General features: G+C 37.4%; 1 protein-coding gene across 1 annotated transcript; it reads right to left on the bottom strand.

Moving 5' to 3' along the window:
* Nucleotides 1–3,459: 3,459 nt before the first annotated feature.
* Nucleotides 3,460–19,506, bottom strand: hsd11b2 (hydroxysteroid (11-beta) dehydrogenase 2). The gene is made up of 5 exons (XM_047821407.1): nt 18,871–19,506; nt 11,272–11,484; nt 8,182–8,367; nt 5,453–5,590; nt 3,460–4,646 (listed from the first exon to the last, which is right to left on the bottom strand). Exons 1-5 carry the CDS (start codon nt 19,142–19,144, stop codon nt 4,234–4,236), a joined length of 1,224 nt encoding a protein of 407 aa, XP_047677363.1. The 5' UTR covers nt 19,145–19,506; the 3' UTR covers nt 3,460–4,233.
* Between the last annotated feature and the right edge of the window lie 1,849 nt (nt 19,507–21,355).

Here is a 21,355-nt window from a genome sequence, read left to right as displayed (position 1 = left end):
TGAGACTATCAACTAACAGAGGCAGCTTGGGCAGTCAACGCCACTCAACAGCCCAGGGCCTTATAAATAATTAAATCAATAACATTCTTAACTTTCTTTTAAAGTTCACCATGGTTTAACAAGTTGAGTGGTTATTTGAGTTATCCATGCTGTCACTTTAAACTGGCCATTCTACTCTAAGGTGCTTTATTTACCTGCTCATTGGATGCTCATTGGACACCATTCTATGCAAACCTTGGAGTCTGTTGTGTTTGAAACTCCCTGGAGATCAACAGTTTCTGATATACTCAAACCAGTCAATCTGGCATCAATACCTGTGCCGAGTTACTGCCCCTGACTGCTTACATGGCACTGCCATTGCTTATCTTTTAGATTTTCCAAGCATTAACCTATTATATTGCGCACGAGTTTAGAAATCATCAGTATAAAGACTTAATTTTAATGATGTCTTACTACTGAAACAGTTTTAGAGTTTATCAGTATAAAGCATATATGTTAGTTATTAGATAAAAAAAAAAAACACTATGCTGAGTATTTTTTTTATCTTTTGTTCAGTTTTCAAGCTGGATGTTGCTAGAAAAATGTATAGATCTTTTGACCAATCAAAGTATGTTTTATTCAGTTACAACAGCAGTCAGAAATTACAGAGATTACTTAGCAAGGGGATTGTGTGCATTGCCATGAGCTGTAAACCATATAGATGGTCAAATTCACATCTCAATTGCAGCTAGCTTTTAGTTAATAGTGAAGTGAAGTGACATACGGCTAAGTATGGTGACCCATACTCAGAATTCGTTCTCTGCATTTGATCCATCCAAAGTGCACACACAAGGCAGTGAACACACACACACCGTGAACACACACCCGGAGACATATATTTGTAACGGTTAAGATCAATAAGACTTAAGATGATAGGTCTGATGACATATAATAAACTATAAAACAGAGTTTGCGGATGGCTAATTGTCAGCTGTGTAACCCCTGCCAAAAGGAGAAGTGGAACACATTGCTATTTGTCATAATTTTATTTCCACATCAGTTATCATGCTTCTGGACATATGCAATTCTACAGTTCGTACAGAGGTGATGTGACTAATGGAACAAACCAAACCGACTGTCTGTGGAGGTGTATCGGATTATGCTTGGAGAGGAATGACGTGGAAGGGACATTTTCCAGTAAAGGGCCAGATGATGTCTGCAATACTACATGGTGCAGTCTGATGCACTTTACTCTGGCCTTTGTTTTGGCCTCCTCCTTATTCTTTTCTTAACCTTTGTGGTTTGGCTAAGATTGGCTAAAGATTTACATCCTTGCTCTCACTCCTGCACAGCTGGTCTGAAATTACAACTCTTGGACAGACATTCTGGAAACATTTGTACTGTCTGGGCGAGTGATTTGGACTCATGCTTACCGTCGTGTCCTCTATTGTCCTTCCGTTCATCACTGTAATTTTGTTAGGCTTGCATTTTTGTTACATTTTTTTTTGGGCTGAAGCAAGGAATATCATGATTGATCTTTTAAAATACATCATAATCTCTCACTGTTTACAGTAGGTGTCCTAGTTTGTGAACATGTGTGACACAGTCACATGGTTATAAACTCCTCTTGTATACTCAGCTCACACCACACAGAGGTACAGCTGTGGCCTGCTGTTGATTGGATGTAAACTTATGTGGGATTGATCAAAGAAACAGGCTTCACAAGGGAGCACTGACTCAGAAAGTCTGGGCAAGCACATGTGGTCTATATTCAGATCAGTCATGCTTAGTTCCCTCAAACCAAATCCTGATAAACCATTTTCTTAAATTGATTAAATTGAAATTTAACAGGCGAGAAAAAGGTCTTTGATCCAAAAATATATTCACATATATTCTTTCCCATTTTTTTCTTTGCTCCCAACCTAAAGACATGTAATTCTCCATGGTTGTCTTTGCTTGCAAATTACAAATGAGACTGGATGGACATATGTTTTTAATTCAATGCATTTTCGAAGTTTGAAAAAAGTATAGTAGTTTAGTTAGCATAGAAGCATAGAAAATTTAAAAAAGCTACCAGTCTGCTATATCTTCTAAGAACAAAATCTTTTGCCCAATGGAAATAATTTAACTGATCACTCATTTCCAGGCATTTGTAATTTTTTAATTGGTCTGCATTTTCCTGGAGAATCAGACATGAAGTACCACAGAAGCAAGTTCTGAACTGTACTGTTTATGTTACACAAGCACTGTTCACTCTTTCACTTTTTACTCGGTGGCCTCGTTTGAGAGCAAAGTCCTCATCAAATATATGCCCAAATCATCCAGTCTTCCAGTATGCAATAACATGGTCTCTGCTCTCAAAGAAACTCAACAATGTCCAAAACCAATGAGCAATTAATGAGGTAAACATGCCTGAAAGCAGCAAAATATTTGGCACCGTAACCCCACTCCAGTGGCCAAAGTTCTCATCTGAGAGGGAAAATGGTAGTCCCCATGTTCCCCCCATAGTTCTGTTTTCATACTCGCTTCCAGGTAATTTAAGGCCATTTCCAAGAATCACTTACACTGTGTGTACTCCTGCCAAGTACAGGAATGGAACAGGATGCTATTTCCTGAGTGGACAAGGAAACATATCTAACTTTATCTAACATATCTAATTCATCAGCTGCTGACCATTCAGTAATCAGATACAGAATAATTGGCACACTCCAAGAGGTCAAAAATGACATTTGAAAGGAACTTTGCACACAATAATCCCAGTTAACATTACAAATACATAGTAACATAATAAACAACTTCTGCAAATTATTTTTTCTTAAATCACTAGTTCTCAGAGGTTCCTCAAGCATAGATGAGGAACTGAAGGAAATTTCAATATACAATTATCAATGTCATAATGTCATATTAATTGTTAATGTAGTTATTAGACTGTTTTATGGGTCATGTCAATTGATTGGGCACTATTGAAACTTCAGTAACTCAAAAACAATTAGACCTGACCTGTTAATACCTTCAATATAGGCTTTATATTTTCTGTTATTGAAAAGTTCAGGGGAAAAAAGGTTTTAGGGCTCTAACAAATTTCAAGAATATTACTATACACATTTAAATAATGAGACTATTATGCTAAGGAAATCACTTTGGAATTAATTTTACAGTTAATGGGATGCCTAGTCCAAAATTAAGTTACTATATATTCCCAACATCTATCCCTAATAAGCAAGCTGGAAGCTGGCGTTCTGATGGTCCCAATTGTTTAGCCATCATAATTTGGCCCTCACTCAAATCCTTACATTTTGTCCTACTTCCAACACACTTTGGAAGTAGACGTTTGGAACTAACTGTTTTTAGTTTGCTGATAAACCTGATCCATGATAAATGTATTACTCAGATCCATATGCTTTTAAACGACTGAATTTTGGGTCCCAGGATATCATTGCTCATCTTTCTGAAAATGAATGCAAGACATTGCAAACGTGCTTCTTTAAAATGTCAACTTTAATTCAATTCAAGGATGAACAAATGGACAATTTACATTTCTTTCTTTCTTGTAATTTTTTTTTTGTATAAAAATTCACAGTTTAAGTGATTCATAAAGAAACAGGAATAAATATTTTGATTTGTAGCAATAATGGTGTGAAAAATAACAAACCAAACAAAAAATAAAAGTTGAAGAATATAGTAGGGCTTTGCTTGATCTTTCCATCAAAAATATGAATTATTTACAGGAGATTGGGACATTATGACTATGTGCGGACATGTTTTTTGAACATACAATAGAACCGTGAAGTGATTTTACACTGAGTAGCAGCAATTGTATGTGCTGTATGAACCTGAGGTGAGATTGTGATTAGTGGTGTAGGTTGTTAATCCAAAGTCTTTTGAAGGAAAAATAAAGTCTGTTATCTGTGAAGGAACTAAAGTAATAAAGAAAACTGGAAGGTGTATGAACTATACACATCTAGTGTTATCACATAGTGAAATTTAATATTACCAACAAAAGTTTGGAGGGAATGCATCAGCTGATATTAAGGCGAAGCCAAATTTGAATTTCTATTAAAATAGTATTCAATAGTTACTCAGAAAGCAAAGCTATTCAACAATCCCTTCAAAATTATGACAAAAAGCCCATAATGCATTATACATTATATAAAACAACACAAATACAAGTACACATATCGGCATTGGGTCACTATGATTGGATTACATCAGTGGTCCTCTAGCATCTTTTATTTACATGGAGTTACAACAGATTTACTCTATCCTAGAGATGTTATTGTTGTTGCTGATGATGTCGTTGTTGTTGTCCTTGATGCGGTTCAGCTCATTCTGTTTCCTGAGTGCATGTGGCACCACCTTCTTCTTTAGAAAGATCTTTTGCAGGAACCTGTCACTGACACTCAGTGGGAAGTAGCTGTAGATGAAGTACATGAGCCCGACGCCAGGCCCAGCATAGTAGCGTACCTGAGGCTGCGGCGAGAGGAGAGCCTCCACGATGGTGTTAACGACCGGACTCAGGTCCTCGCTGGCTAATTTGGCATAATTCTGGAAGAGTTCCTTGGTCTCCATGACATAGTCTTCACCATACTCTTCTAAAAGGCTCGGCGACAGGTTCTGAAGGAGGTGCTGGTACTGTTTCTCCCAGTACTCAGTGTTACTGCTCTGTCCTAAAAACAATAAAAGGATATGCTTTAAAAAAGTATTCTAGCTGAAATCTTAATATCGAGGATATCCAGAATAACAGGCATCTGTCGTATTTCAGTAGCACATTTAAACAGTTTATGTAAATGGTATTTAACTTTGCTTTTGTTCTCGTAAAACCAGGACATCTTGTGACATACATAAATGGTCATGAGTCATACAATGAAAGTATTGGCTTCCAGGATTAGTGCGTATTCCAGCATAATGGGAAGAAGCTTTACTGAGAGATTAGAGATGAGTTAATTGAGAATAATGTAAACATGGCTCTGGGTACAATTTATCCTGCTGTTTCTTAAGTAATCCGGTTTTGCCTGTGCGGCCTGTTATATTAACAAGTAAGAAAAAAACTTTGAGCTAGAAATGATTTCAATTAAAAGAGGTTAAATGGTGGTTTAGATGTTGCCCAATTTCTTAGTCTTTCCAGACTAGCAGTAAAAAAATTCTTTTTGAATTTTGAACATTGACCCTTTTCTATTTTTTCCCCACTATTTACACACATCATCATGTTATGTGCAATATCCTTACAGTAGCCTAAAGTAGTAAACTCTACTACTGTAGACTGTAACTGGAAAAAACTCAAGGTGCTCCATATGTTAATCCTGGCTTATTTTGTGTCTCCTGATAATTATTCTATGGGTTTTCTAACATAGTAGGTGTTTCCTTAATGACAGCCATGACCAGTACATTTTTAGAGAAAAGATCACATGCTATTTCAGAAAATCTGTAGGTATTCTTTTTTATATTTCATGTTTGTACGAAAATGTTTTCTCACCTGTTTTAAAGGCAGAAGGAAAAATAGTGGACACTTTGACCCCCCATGGCTCCAACTCATGACGAAGAGTGTTAACAAAGAGGTTTAGTGCCGCCTTTGAGGCCCCGTAGGATGCCAGACATGGGAAGGGCTGCTCACCTGCACGCAAACACACACACACACACACACACACACACACACACACACACACACACACACACACACACACACACACACACACACACACACATACACAGTGATTAAATGTACCCCAAGAACTCAACATGACTTAAGTGTTTAAAGCCATTTACTTATCTTCCCCTTATTAGCACCACATGTGTTAGATTTCATAAAACACACAATAAAACCACTTTGATCCTTAGATCTAATGTCCAGTGTTTTATAGTGTACTTTTATTAGTGCACTGTAAATCAATGCATAAATAGCATGTGAAGAACAGAATCAGATTACATTCCAGGCTAAGTAGGCAGTGATTCAGATACACCACGACAGCTCCTGATCCCGACACAGAATTGCGCTATTGTTTAGTGAAGTGTTTGCTCCGGGTAGCAAAAACAAACCGACGAATCAACACTGTGCCAGGAGCTAACTATTCAAGTGCAGAACAAGCACAGGGGGTTAATTGCACATTGTGCTGTTTTATATAAACACGTGGTTTGGCCTTGGGTGATGAGAAGTAAAAAAGGAGGGGATTGCGTTTCAAATAGTGCCAGCTTAAACGTTGACGGGATCTGAAGACCGTTTGAAAACACAGCCCACCTGTGAGGAGGCTTACTGGAACATGGCAGGGAGACATTCGCATGGTAGCGTCTGTTGTTCTTAAGTGCCAAAAAAAAACCCAACTCACTCCTACTCGGCCCCCATTGCCTAGTGAGATCCCTCAGATGGAGACATCTTTGTTTAACAGGGCCAGATGCCAGTACTTTAGCCAGGACTCAGGCCATAGCTTGAATTGGCATGAAGGCAGTAAACAAGGGGCGATAAAATGGAAGGAAGGAAAGAAATGCTGCTTGAACCATGCTTATCCTCAGTCTTATCCTGTAATCTAAAATCAAAACATAAGCCATTCTCAGTGGAGGTAAACACTGAGCCCTCATGAGTCAAAGACATATTATGGAGATAAGAATTTGGGATCTATTTTTACTATGTTTAGACATTTTTGGACATTTGGAAGAACTCCAGGTCTTTAAATGGGATGAGATAAAGTCTTACGCTAGATTAAGGGGTGTGTGTGCACATGTGTGTGAGGTGTTTTTGAGTGTGTGTGGTGTGTGTGTGTGTGTGTGTGTGTGTGTGTGTGTGTGTGTGTGTGTGTGTGTGTGTGTGTGTGTGTGTGTGCGTGTGTGTGGTGAGTGTATCAGGTTGTTACAGGTTTATTTGCCTCTTTGTGAATGCGCAATGGTTGTTTAATGATTTAAAACATACATTTTATTTGTAAATGGTCTTTAAATATTTAACAAATGAACACTGGCTAATTCCAGATGCATTTGATAGTCTTCTAATATAAGCAAATCTCTGCTGATGCCTGATGGAAACCTCATATATATATAATTTATAATAGTTTTATAAATTTATAATAGATTTAATGGACCCAGTGGATCTAATGAAGCTGTGGTGTTAACATTTATATACATCTGCACTGTAGGCTTTCTGATCTGTAAGAAATCACTGAGACATTATGTAGACATAAATATGTGAACAGCTGCCCATCACACCATCACTGTAAATCACACTCATACATGACATTGCCCCTCTGCACAAAGCAAGCTCCATGAAGCCATGTTTTGCCAAGGTTGGAGTGGAAGAACTTGAGTGTCCCAGATATCACAGAACCCTGACCTCAACTTCACTGAAGACCTTTAGAATGAGCTGGAATGCTGACTACATGTCATACGCGCTTGCCACGCTCCTTGTCACACTCCAATATCTAGCAAAAAGCCTTCTTATAAATATGGAGTTAATTCTAAAAGCAATTTGGAACAAAATCAGGAACAAGATGATGCAAAAAGGACATATAGTCTAAAGTCCACATACTTTTGGTTGTATAGTGTATATAGGCATTGGGGTTATTTAGATGGTGATGAACTGCATTGAGTCTCTAATTTTGTGCCAAAATTATTAAACAAATTATAAGCAACCACAATTATGGTTCAGCCCCTTCTTTAAAGAAGCAATGACAATACTTGGGGTTAAATGTTTACTAGGAGCAAAGAGCAATAGCACCACCAGTGGTGAAGTATACAAACACAGGGGTGGGGCTGATTTCTTTCTATCCCAGACTTTAATATCAGTGTATTAGTGATTGATGCTATATAACAGATGCTATAATACTTAACCGTCTTTTAATTGCCAGTCGAGTTACTGTAATCATAGGACAGAGTTTTTATCTAAAATGTGAAAATAAAAGCAGAAACTATCGTATAATATTAATATGTCTTTAAAGCATAAATTTCATGTCCAAATTGGGAGTTCAGCTCGATATCAATGCTTCGGTTTTCGATAAAGATGCATGTAACAGTATGAGCATTGCTAGGAGAAATATAAGATCTACAGTATGTCTTCTAAGACTCATGTTACATCTATAACAACATAGTGTTATAGTTCTGTTTTGCCATATTGTACCAGATGTAAATTAATAATTCATTCATTCATTTTAATCAAAACCTTAAGGCCAAATCCTATGAGGAACTAAAATCACATTGTGTGTGTGTGTTGAAGTGTGTATATACCAGATGGACTGGAGATGGTCAGTATTCGGCCTTTGTTTCGTCTCAGCAGAGGGAGGAAGGTCTTGGTGACACAGAGGGTTCCGAAGAAATTCACCTCCATGCAGCCTCTGTAGTTTGACATGAGGGAGAGCTCTGCGTCTCCGAAGTTCACACACACTCCTGCGTTATTCACCAGAGCCCACAGTCCTACAATACGCCCAATGACACATTTCAAAAACTGTAAATGAGACAAAAAGTGTGAAGCAATTGTACTTCTGCCTTATTTATCAGTTATTGTTATAAGAATGGTATGCTTGATCATGAGGAGTGTAAGTGAGTGTATAAAGAGGTTAAACAAGATGTACTGTTGTTGGTATTCTCATCCTCCTTTGAACTACATTACTGTTGATATGCAGAGAATGAACTGAACAAGTGTCAGAAATGACACTTTCTCTTTGATTCTATTCTGAACAGATCAAGGGAAGTTGCACAAGATTCTCAGCTGTAATAGCTAAGCTGTTGTGTTTGTCGGCTTGGCCTCGGGTTCCACTGTCTCTTGCACTAATGCTTTCTGCATGTGAGCTTTGACTGCAGGGTTTACATACTTATGGAGTGGAGAATAATTGTATTTGAGTGATGGACAAAACAAAGAAATAAACACTTATCTGTAGTTTATTAGTACTGGTGCAATTTAAGAACATACATAAATGTGTTTGATGGCTTGTGGCTCTGGAAGGGAAAATCAACTAGCTATGGAGTGCTGAATCTGTGATTTGTAGTGGACACTGGGAATCTCTGAATTTACCCCAGAGCAGTGTTTCTTTGCCAAATGTATTACTAGATTATTCTATGTTTTATGATGATATGTTTTTCCAGAGCAATAACACATTTATAGACCTTCAGAGAAAGCGTAATATAAAAAGCAGAGTTAGATTGAATGTCTAAGAAATAAAGTATGGCATGACATATGGGAACAAACTAAAGAGCTGGGTGGTATAATGTGGCCTGGTTATCAGAAAATAAAAAAAAAACACTCTTATGAATCAGGTTTAGCAATTTACTGATGACATTTATAACGTTTATAACATTTATACTTTTAGGTTGTGGAACGTAAATTTCAAAAACCACTTAATGTCAAGAAGAACTCAAAAGAAACAAGTCCACCAGTTTTCTTTTATTGGTCACCTATTTATATCAACAGCCACCTGAGCTTCAGTTAAAATCCACATCAGGCTTAAGAATGAGAAAATATTTGTGATTTTTGTCACCCTGACAATTGCATGGTTGTTGGTTCCAGATGGACTGAATTAAATAGTTAGTGGCACCTTTCAGATAAGAAAGGTCATGGCTAGACTTATTCATACTGACTGGAATGCCACAGTAACTCAAAAAACCACTAAATGTGTTGAGCTAAAAAGCATCTCATAAAGCACAACATGTCAATCCTCAAGAAGGATGAGTTACAGCAGCAAAGAAACTATCACCCTACTGTTATGAGTCAGCCAAGAACATGAAGAGGAGGCTACATTTGGCACAGAAAAGAGATAGGAAAAGGCAATGTTTTTCTGATCTTCATCTTTCAGCTTTCTATTTTATATAAATAAAACCATTTTATCCAGGTCAGGGTTGGAACTAGAGTCTTAGGAGCATTGAGGGAGAATTCATATTGTCTCAAATAGGATGGGACGCCCGGATGGGATGCGCACACACACACACAGAGGCTTTCACATTCCCAGGACAATCTATCCTACAATATCTGCCTACCTACATGTTTTTGGAATATAAGAAAATAATAAACTTCCACAGAAAAGCAGCTGCATTACACCATATACTTACACAATCAGACTCATCAATCAGTGTGGGAACAGAATTAAGGACACATGAAAAATGCAATCCAAAAGACATGTACTCTCTTGTAGCAGAAATAATATTGTGTTCTGAGAGATGAACAAACACTCTTATACACTTATATATAGTTTATTTAACTCTCATCACCTGGCACACTTTGTGAATCAGTGGTTTCATGTAATTTCTTTTATTACCTTTATTGCCAGATTATGAGCAGTGCCTAAAATAGGAGGAAATGCTGGAAATAAAAGTCCACATTTCCTTATATTTGGCGTGTTAGACAGCATGCTCTTTGCTCTAGTTTAAAAATAAAGTGCGCCATTGAAATGTTGCCAAGCCATACACATGGCTCAGTGAGAAGGCCATGCATTATTGAGCGTCAATGACATTTTTCCAAGCTCGACGATTACCGACATGTAAATGCACCCACAGACTGTTTTACCTCAAATGACTCCTGTAATGTAAACAATAGTAAAGGAAGTCTTCCAAAAGGGAGTAAATTTGTACTTGCCTTAAAAAGGTCATTGCTACTCTACGGTGCGTATGATGTTTTATTTATAACACACTGCTCCTACCAAGAAATGAAAAGGAACAGGGAGAAAAAGAAACAAAGAGGAGGACATAGCTGCAAGGAGGTTTTCAGGGGAAAGTTCACCTCGATCTGTGGATCTGACTCCAATTTGTTCTGGCTTTTAATGAAAATGTAAACTTTTATGCCAATCTGACATCACTGGGTGACATTGCTAGCACAGTTTCATTTTGATGATCTTAAACATAACAAAAGAGAAATGCATTGTTTTCATTCCAAGGAATTATTCTAAGAATAATTGATATAGCTAAATTTCTCCATTTTCCTTCATTAGAGCAAGAGCTCTGTTACATATTAGAGCAAGAGCTCTGTTACACACAATATTAAACACCGTACAGTTGAAGTTTCAGCAAGCATTCCAACTTTACGATGCAGTTTCACTGAAGTAAAGCAGACTCGGTGTGGCTAGTTATCTATTTATGAGATGATGAGTGTGGCGTGGTGATACCATAATGAAAGCTGAAGCTCGGGAGGATGTAAGATAAAAAAAATAGTAAGACTAAAAGAAGAAAGTGCCGCTGTCATATCAGCATATGTAATTGTGGGTGACGGTAATGTAAATGCCCAGATGTGACAATGTCTATTGTAAAAATATACAAATAAACTTGAATGGAATTGAATTGAATAGATGTGCCGTGTTATGTGTTAGGAAATGCACTGGTGTGAGCTCTCACCTTTCATGCCCAGCTTGGCCTTGGTGTTGAGCAGAGCCTGCTGAACCTGCTGTGGCTGAGTGATGTCCACTTGGAACAAGGTCAAACGAGAAGAGCAGGTACTCCTCAGACGCTTTGCCCCCTCACCATCTGCGTCCAATACCGTGGCGAACACCTGGAATCCCATAGCGTCCAGACGCCTTGCTGTGGCATGCCCAAACCCTGAGTCACACCCTTTAGAGAGAGAGAGAGAGAGAGAGAGAGAGAGAGAGAGAGAGAGAGAGAGAGAGAGAGAGAGAGAGAGAGAGAGAGAGAGAGATGCCAATCAACTTAGAATACAGCATGGAGTCAAGTGAAAAACAAATCTAAAATAGAAAATTTTAAATAAATCTGAAATATTTTGGAAGACAATTTGTTGTTCATTTCTGTTAAAAGTATTAATTACACCGATGTACGGAGCCACCCTGTAGAAAGGTACATCCCTCTCCCTCACACTGGCACATTATCAATGTTTGCTTTTAGATGAATAGCTGGTTAACTAAATAAAATACCAGGACAAGTTTAGTTCCTTTATTGTGTCACTCAACTCTAATGCCAAGATAATCACAATAACACAAGCAAAAGCTGTTGAACTGTTTAAACAAGGTTTTATGGAATTATAAAAAACTATAAAACTTTACAGCTTCTGCAAATGTGAAGGAGGAAACTGGTGGTAAATGTGTGGTTTATTGAGTAATAAGTGAATATATATATATATATATATATATATATATATATATATATATATATATATATATATATATATATATATACTGTATATAGCACTGTTTGTGTTGTTCACCTGTTTCTTCATCACCTGTATAAACTGGTGTCACCCTAAAGGGGATGGATTCCCTTTTAAATCTGTGTGGCTTCCTGCAGGTAGTGGCCATACTGTAATACTCTCGCTTTAACATGTAGCAGACAATTATTAATTAAAATCAGGATTTTAGTTCTTTTTTGTGGTATATTTATTTATTTATTTGATATTAAAGATAGCAAGGTGAACAAACTCCAACAGGCCACAGTGCCTGAGTAACGACATGAAACATCCTTCACCTGGCAGCCCTATGATCTTCAATCCAAGCTTGTAAATAATGTTTCAAAAACATCGCCACACGTACACACACGCACACACATGCACACATAGGTACACATACGTACACACACGCACACACACGCACACACACACACACACACACACACACACACACACACACACACACACACACACACACACACACACACACACACACCATGCTCAGTGTGTGACTGGTCACATGCTGGCAACAGGTGTAACACATTCATGAGAAATCAAACACCCTATTGCTATAAGCAGATAAATGTGTAAACCTTGCCGGACTTTTAACCCCAACAGATAGATTGGAAAGACAAAGACGAAAGAACTTTCCCACTTTTTTGACCTCTGATCTTCTGTTTCCTCTATGATGACACTGCATCATAAATACAATAGATCGATATTTCTCAGAAGTGTACCGCATGGGTAATAAAAAAGATAGTGATTCTGAAAAAAATGTATGCATCCATAAATTTGGAATTTACAGCACTCTTCATGGGGCTTCACACACTTTTCTCTGGTGTTGGTGTTCGTGTGCAAGTGCTAAATACTGAAACACACACTGTTATTGTTATCATAAAATCACGCACCTGATGTGAACCACAGGTTTATCTCAAGGTCTTCTGAGGACATGGAACAATCTGGCAGCTCTTTCACCCGTGCATTCCACTCCCTACTGTATCGGGTAAATGTACACACCATTTCATTATGTGTGTGTGTTTATATTGGGAGTACAACTGGTAATCCAAAAAGATTAACTGCCTAAACATTGCTACTTTACCAAATCTAAAATTCACATTTGACATGGATTAATGAGTAATAACTATTGATTTATTTTTCTGAAACAAAAAAAAAAGTTTGATATTGTTCGCAGATCATTGGTCCTTTTTATTGCATTCATTAAAAAACCACAACCTTTTTTAATAGCCACATATTCTGGAAATTTTCATTAACTAAAGTTTAATAGTAAAGTAAAGTTTGTTGTTAGAAACTAACCAATGACTGGGTGGATTCATGCTTATCACCCTGAATTTAACTATTTTCCAAAACCAGCATAATGCAAATAGTTTTATTTCTGTATTGTGTCAGCAATTTTCCAGCAATTGCTTTTTATAGTTGCGAAAAAAAATGACATGTTTAATTTATATTTCCATTTAATGTTGTGAAATGTCTCCTGTCCTAAAGACTGCTGTTCTTCATAGAAAACTGTTCACTGTTATAAAGCACTGACACTGGAGACAACTTCTGTAAATGTTATCGTTTGTCTGGCCCTTAAACCCTCAGTCGGAGTGGCAGTTTCTCTAAAAAAATAGCTTCCAGTAAACACATATGCACATTACCAGGACTTAAACACCTATATATGAATGAAAGCTGGGGAGATTTCTGATTTGCCAAGTGACATGACTGATGAAGGACTAGACACACCCACTTCTTTGTCCTTATTGGTTTGAATGCTGGTGGCCCACATCACTCACTGTTTTTTCAAGTTTGCTGAGCCTGAGAGATTTTATCCTCTATAGATAAACTGTTACAGAAATTTTTTTATAATAATGATCACTTTCTGATATCTTCAATCAAATCTATTATAGAAAGTTATTATAAAAATTTATAGATAAACATTATAAAAAGGTTCTGGACATAAAATCACTTATGGCACCTTTAACATTGACGAATAATAACTAAAACTTTTGGTATTTTGTGAATCATTATTTTTACTTCATGCTTCCTTATTTGATTATAGCTGTTTACTTTGTTATAAAATGTGGTGAGCTCAAAGCCATGGCCATTTCAGCGGTTAAAGCTCTGTGCTATTGACCCTTAGCTTGTAAAGTTTAACTCCAAATACCAAGCTAATGCTGTTGGTCACTTAACATTCAAATCAATCTTAGGTCACTTTGGATGAACAGGGTCAGCCAAAATGATTATACTGTAACGTGTAGAAAGATGGATGATCTGAAATTGGTATTTATATTTCAGGAAAACGATTCAGTATATCGCTGGACTCGAAGATGAACTGCGTTCTGGAGCTTCTCCAGGGACATTGAGTAAAAGAAAGGCATGCCAAAACTCTGAAGGAGTAGCAGCTATGCACACACACACACACACACACACACACACACACACACACACACACACACACACACACACACACACACACACACACACACGTACAGCTCATCTAATTGGTTTCGCACCCTCGGGCTCTCCCTCCTCGGTTGATATGGATTTGTTACAAATTGCTCGTTTGGTACCATGTTATTCTCAGTGAACACTGAAACGTTATCATAGCAGCACAAGCTCCAACAAGGAAATTGGCACTAAACAGCACTCACTTATGCAACAGCTTTATAGTAGTCTCGTTGGTCATAGACTTGATGGTTCCAGTACACCTACACTGAAAAAAATGCTGCATTGGAGTTAGTTCAGTAAATAACGTGGTCATAGCTAAAGACTTTCACTTTCACATCAAACATGTCATGATGTGAGACTGAAATACTTGATATAAATCATTTTAAATGAAACTAACATCCAAGAGCAAGGGTTATGAAAGGTCTTGCATTTAGTGGAACTATTTACTGTCTCTACTGACTACAACAAACAAATATGTTCACAAATTTTTTTATTATGTTATCGATATATTTATTATTTCTATGTACAACAGTGAATTGTTCTCATTAGCTACTCAGCTAATACTGTTAAAAAATGCAATGCTAGCATAATTTCTAAGAACTAATCTTAAGATATTATGCGAGCTATGACTTTTTTTTTGCTAGAAGACAAACAAAATAATAAAGGGGCAAAGAATATGGTGCATAAAATCGACCGAAGTGTGTGTGCGCGTGTGTGTGTGTGTGTGTGTGTGTGTGTGTGTGTGTGTGTGTGTGTGTGTGTGTGTGTGAGAGAGAGAGAGAGAGAGAGAGAGAGAGAGAGAGAGAGAGAGAGAGAGAGAGAGAGAGAGAGAGAGAGAGAGAGAGATGAAATGCACAGTCATGTGATTGCAGAGCCAATTCAAGCAGCTCTGTGAGTCTCTGTGGAATGCTAGCTCTATACATCTCTTGCTGCTTCAGTAAGAGGCTTAGCCTTTTTTTGCCTTTAAATTTTTTAGAAGTAGTGCGTGACAAACAACAAATAAGACACATTAACACTGTTAATTTAAATATAAAAGCCAGCAGGCATCGTGTGTTTTGTGTAGAAACCAAGTTTTAATTTGTGTCCATGCTAAAATTAAATGATTCCATTGTAGGTGTTAAATCAGCAGTGGGGATTTTGCTGTGAGTAACTACGTCCAGCGCAGCAGTTTATGTTCCAAGTCTTGGCAGATGACTTGCTTGCTGGCATGCATGTGTGTGTGTTTGTGTGTTGGGGTGTGTTTGTGTGTTCGCTGAGAAATGGTAACATGCATTGTTGTAATGTAACGAAGAAAATACTTCGTTACTGTACTTAAGTAAAAATTTCACGTATCTGTACTTTACTTCGCTATTTAAATTTATGTCAACTTTCACTTTTACTCCAATACATTAACGAGATAAAATGTAAACCTTTACTTCGTTATATTTCCAATAAGCATCTTCGTTACTCGTTACTACAAAATAAAATCAGAAGAAATGTGTGCGACTGCAATAAGGGAGGTTTGGCGAATCACTGCTCCTAGATTGCATTACACACGTCCGCATGCACGCTTTACGGAGAAGCAGTCAGAGCTGGACGCATTTATCTATAACGGCAGCAACCAAAAGCAGTGAAATGTCACTATTCTTATTACCAGAGTTGATAGCACAAACAAAATATTAATGCAATATCAACACTAAATAATTTTTTATTAATGACTGCATTCATTGGACACACTGTTCATAGAGAATGCACACATACATGAACTGATTTGATACAAGACTGGCATCATTACATCATGCATAAAATTTTGGTGTCCACTTTTGCCATTTAATAATACCATGACTTTTGGCTTACTATGTAGTCATATAATATATAATATAAAACTCTTCTTGTTTTAAATTCTCACTGAGGGATAAAACCCCCTAAAGATGAAACCCTAGAACCGCCCCTGGTCTTATACCTACCGAAAATCACTGAAATTTTACTTTTTACTTTTACTTCAAATACTTAAGTACATTAAATATCAGAAAATTACTTTTGATACTTAAGTACAGTATATATCAGATACTTTAAGACTTTTACTTGAGTAATATTCTAAAAGGTGACTTTCACTTCTACCAAAGTCTTTTTCTAGTACGACACATACTTTTACTCAAGTATTGCTTTCTAGTACTTTATACAACACTGGTAACATGTATATGCAGTTGCAATGTGCATGTGTTCATATTTGTTTTGGGATCAGTAGAAAAGAAAAAAGAAAAGGTTTATAAAAGCAGGGATTTGGTCTTGTTACCATGCCAGTAGACTAACTTTAGGGGATTTAAGGAACCGAAATGTTATCCCACTACTAAACCAGGACTATAAGCTCTCTAAAAATGGCTAAATAAAATAAAAATAAATAAAAAAAGACAGAAATTATATATAAATGTATTTATGTATGTGCATAAGAATATATGCATAAGATATATGTATAATCTTATATATAAGATTTTTTTTTTTTTGATACAGCAGTATTTTGGCTCTACAATGTAGGTCACCTACATCTTACAAATCTTTCATTCTCCATCACTGTGTAACGCCCTGCCTTCTCATAGTGTAGCCTAAATTACCACACGGTTCAAAGCTTCATTCTGTGTGTGTATATGTGTGTGTTTGTAAGGAAGCAAGGAAGAGATAAGCATCAAAATGGGGCTGGAAATAAACAAAGATCTCTACGCTGGCACAGACAGGGTAACCTACATTTAGTGTGTCAAGTGCAGAGTTGTGTGTTTGTTTTTTGATTTGCAACAGCAGACACAGACTTTATACCAGAGGACTGTAAGTGCCAGGTGGCACTTACTTGCATTCTTGGTGCTGCTTTATGTGAATACATCACCTCGAAGCAGAGCGAAGCAGATTCAGAAGTGATGCAACTTAATTACATGCCATTAAATCAATTAGTTTCCAAGACCTTTGATTTGTTCATATTGAAGTAACAGTTCAGTACAGTTTTCACTTCACAAGCAAATATTTTCATTATATTTTAGCTCTGTTGTGCCTCCACGCAGTACCTTGTATATGCATCGAAGGTCTAATGATGTGTTTATGTTTTGGGGAACAGAAAGATGAACATTACCTGTATAAACCAAATGCTGGGTATTAGAAGTAGGATTATTCAAACACACACACATGCACACACACTTTTATCAGTATATAAGACTTTTTACAGTAGGTCAAATATCCTTATGAGGGCAGAATTGTCTAGTAAGCCTATCATTATATTAACGCAAAACACTTGCCTGCCGAACCCCTACACACATCCACGCACACACACACACAGGCACACACATACACAGTGACACACAAATACATGCAAACACACTCACACACACTCATACACACACACATACACACAGGCACATACAGCCCAATAGCAAAATAGTTCTCAGCTTTCTGAAGCTTAGTGTTTGGACAAAATGTGCAAAAAAGCTCTGGATTTTTGGACCCAGAGGATTTCCCAAACAACCCCGAGTGTAATTACACAATCCCTGAAACCTGATACGTGTTATAATAACCTCCTCCAACCAGCCAACCAGCTCCAACCTACTGAGTCATCTGGACTTTGCAAAGATCCTGAGAGAGCTGACAATATGATATAATTCAACCAGACAAGAAAATGCTTCAAATGTGTTAAAGAAGAAGAAGAAGAAGAAGAAGAAAAAACACACCTGCTGAGTTTCAGTTTGCACCCTGAATTAGGGACAACTTTAGACTGAGCGTCACCGTGTGCACAGCAAATTCCTCTTGTGTTTAGCATCCAGATGAACTTAAATGAACTCTGTGAACACTTGTTGTTGGGCTCTGGGTTTGGGGGGGGCAGTTAGCGGTGCTGGTAGCAGTCCTAGTGGTTGTGGGGTGTTGGATAGGGCTCTTTGTGCATGCTGTCTCATGTTAGACTTAAAATTCAGTCACACTGTTCATTTGTCTTCACTGAAGCACACAGTGGTGTTTAATGGGCACTTTCACAAGTGTTTTGTGGGCCATTTTTAATCTATTCTGATCTAATCAAATCTAATGTGAACGCATGTATGCGTTGGTTTGGGGTTAGTTGTAGTTAATACATTCATCTTTAAAATTATATATATATATATATATATATATATATATATATATATATATATATATATATATATATATATATATAAATCAATTTTTACATTTGATTTTTGAGCATTTAATTTGTTATGGTGTGTGCAGATTTGTGAGATGGAGCTTGATAAAAAATACAACTTTTTAAAATACTACTAATACTACTACTTATAATATTGACACTAAAATTTAAGGTGACTCTACAAGAAAAAAAGTGAAATTAAGTGTTTATTTTTTTTTTGACAAACATTTATCGTGCTTACCTGTGATGAAAACCGCTTTGCCCTCAACAGGCAGGACCAGTGGTGGGGCAGCCCAGAGCGAGTAGAGCCAACAGGTGGCACAGAAGACAGCAAGTGCCAGCACAGCAGGCATGCATATAGCACACAGTCTCTCCACCAGCAGCGTGGCACCCAGCCATGCCACGAGCGAGGGCACGGCACTGACGTGTTTTGCCAGGAACTTCTTCAGCGTGCCTCCGACAAACACAGACAACACTCCCATGTAAATCCAAAAGGACAGGGCATAGGCGTCCATTGTACTCTGTATCTCTATCTTTTCTCTTGTTTCTTTTTCTTTGCCTGTGCTTCTTGCAGTTCTATCTTCCGTCTTCCTTCTATCTATCTATCTATCTATCTATCTATCTATCTATCTATCTATCTATCTATCTATCTATCTATCTATCTATCTATCTATCTATCTATCTATCTATCTATCTATCTATCTATTATAGGAGTGTGCACCCACGTGCTTGCTTGTTCTTGCAGTTCCTTTCACCTACACGCTCTCTCTCTTGCACACACATACATATACAAGCACACACACCACAGACATGCACACACAGGAGAGTGCACACTGACTTTACACACTCTGCAACACCGAGTCAGGCCGGTGAATTGGCTGAGCAGTGTGTGTGCATATATATACACACATCCCCACTCGGGCAGGGAGGGGAGGGGCTACTCAGAGACGGATCTAATCAGAGCACAATGGCCAAAGTTTTATTACACTTATTATTATCCAACCCCCTTTCTCTGTCTATCTTTCTTCCCCCACCCCACCCACCCTCTCTCTCACTCACACACGCATACACACACACACACACACACACACACACACACACACACACACACACACACACACACACACACACACACACACACACACACACACTTACACACACTTTTTTCTTTCTTTCCAAGAAACCAGGTCCTCTGCTAGCCTTTTTTGTACCCCTTTTCCCTCTTGCTCAGTGCCACATTGTATCTAGTCTTTTATGTGTAAAAAGGAGCAAGTGTGTGTATGAGTGCGTGTTAGATAGGCTGCTGTTATTTTGAAACAAATCTTATCCAAAACACTTTGTCTCTTAGTAAAGGCACATGATGTTTATCTGGAGAATGTGATATGAAGGTGTCGGTTTCTGTTTGTTTCTTAGCATTTACCAAAGATTACCAAAGACATGGTAATTAGGCCTCTCTCTCTCTCTCTCTCTCTCTCTCTCTCTCTCTCTCTCTCTCTCTCTCTCTCTCTCTCTCTCACACACACACACACACACACACACACACACACACACACACACACACACACACACACACACACACACACACACACACTTTCTCTTTCTCTCTTCAATCTCTTCAATGTGCGGCACCTAAAAGCGTTCTTTAACACGTCAGAGTCTACTCATTTGTCCTTTGCTCTTGCTTTCTTTAACTATGACAAAAAAAAAGATCATAGTTACAGATGGATTACAATGTGTCAGCAAGTTTCTTTCTTTTTTTAATTCCAAATCTGATTTTCTTCTGCTGTATGAACTCTGTAACTTCCACTAAGAGAATAATAATCTCCAAGTAGTTAAACAAACACAGCATGCAATTATAATATCATTAATTAATCTCCTCTATCAACCTGAAGCATTTTCTTCTCTTTTATAAATGGCTTACTCGATCAGACAGAAAAATAATTCTTGTTAATCCAAGTGCAGTTAAATAAACAATGAAAATACAATGTGACGTTGTGGCTCCTGAAAGTTCACAAGACTTGGCAGTATGATTCAGAGTGTGACTACATAAAGAATTGCACAGGCTTTTCCTGTGCTGTACACAGATATCAAAGCACACAGAAAATCGTATTAAAATAACCACATTGTTATGTAAAGATATACGGATGTTAATACACTGGAGTATTTATGAAATCCATTTTGTATGTGTATCTTAGTAGATATAATGATTTAATGTAAGCCTAATGTGTCAATATACTGAATAAAGTAGAACCTGAAAGTTTTTTTCAATGCACATATTTACTCTAAATCTAACTTGATTTAGAAATTGAACCTATTTGAATAAACTCTCACTGCTTAGGATGATACAATGACAAATTATTTACCTCATAAATCCTCCATCACATACACCTCTACTAAATAATATTTAAAAATGATATGCAACACTTCCTGCACTGTAAATCCTGACAAGATAACTTCAAACCAGATAGCTTTTAGTAACTTAGAAAGATTTTAGCTTACTTATCTTTTTCTTTACTACACATGTTAAATCCATTATGTTAAACTCTTAAAATCTCTTACACTCAGTGGCATTTTATCTTAGCCAATCTACAGGTGTGGATACAGGGAGTGGACAGTAAGTGAAACTCCAGTCAGAGTTATGTTACCTGAAACCAGGATCGAACCTAGGACCCTGGAGCTGTGTGAAACAACAATATGACTATATTATTAACTACTGTAAGTAGTCA

The sequence above is a fragment of the Tachysurus fulvidraco genome, chromosome 1, assembly GCF_022655615.1.
Source record: "Tachysurus fulvidraco isolate hzauxx_2018 chromosome 1, HZAU_PFXX_2.0, whole genome shotgun sequence".
NCBI classification, from domain to species: domain Eukaryota; kingdom Metazoa; phylum Chordata; class Actinopteri; order Siluriformes; family Bagridae; genus Tachysurus; species Tachysurus fulvidraco.
This window is presented reverse-complemented; position numbering and strand designations above follow the sequence as displayed.

What these genes read in the sequence shown, in the direction of transcription:
- hsd11b2 (XM_047821407.1), bottom strand. Translation starts at nt 19,144, where the DNA reads ATGGACGCCTATGCCCTGTCCTTTTGGATTTACATGGGAGTGTTGTCT. An exon ending in GGCCAAGCTGGGCATGAAAG is followed by an intron (nt 8,368 to 11,271) that starts GTGAGAGCTCAC and finishes GGCGTATTGTAG; the next exon opens with GACTGTGGGCTCTGGTGAAT. An exon ending in TCCTTCTGCCTTTAAAACAG is followed by an intron (nt 4,647 to 5,452) that starts GTGAGAAAACAT and finishes TATTGTTTTTAG; the next exon opens with GACAGAGCAGTAACACTGAG.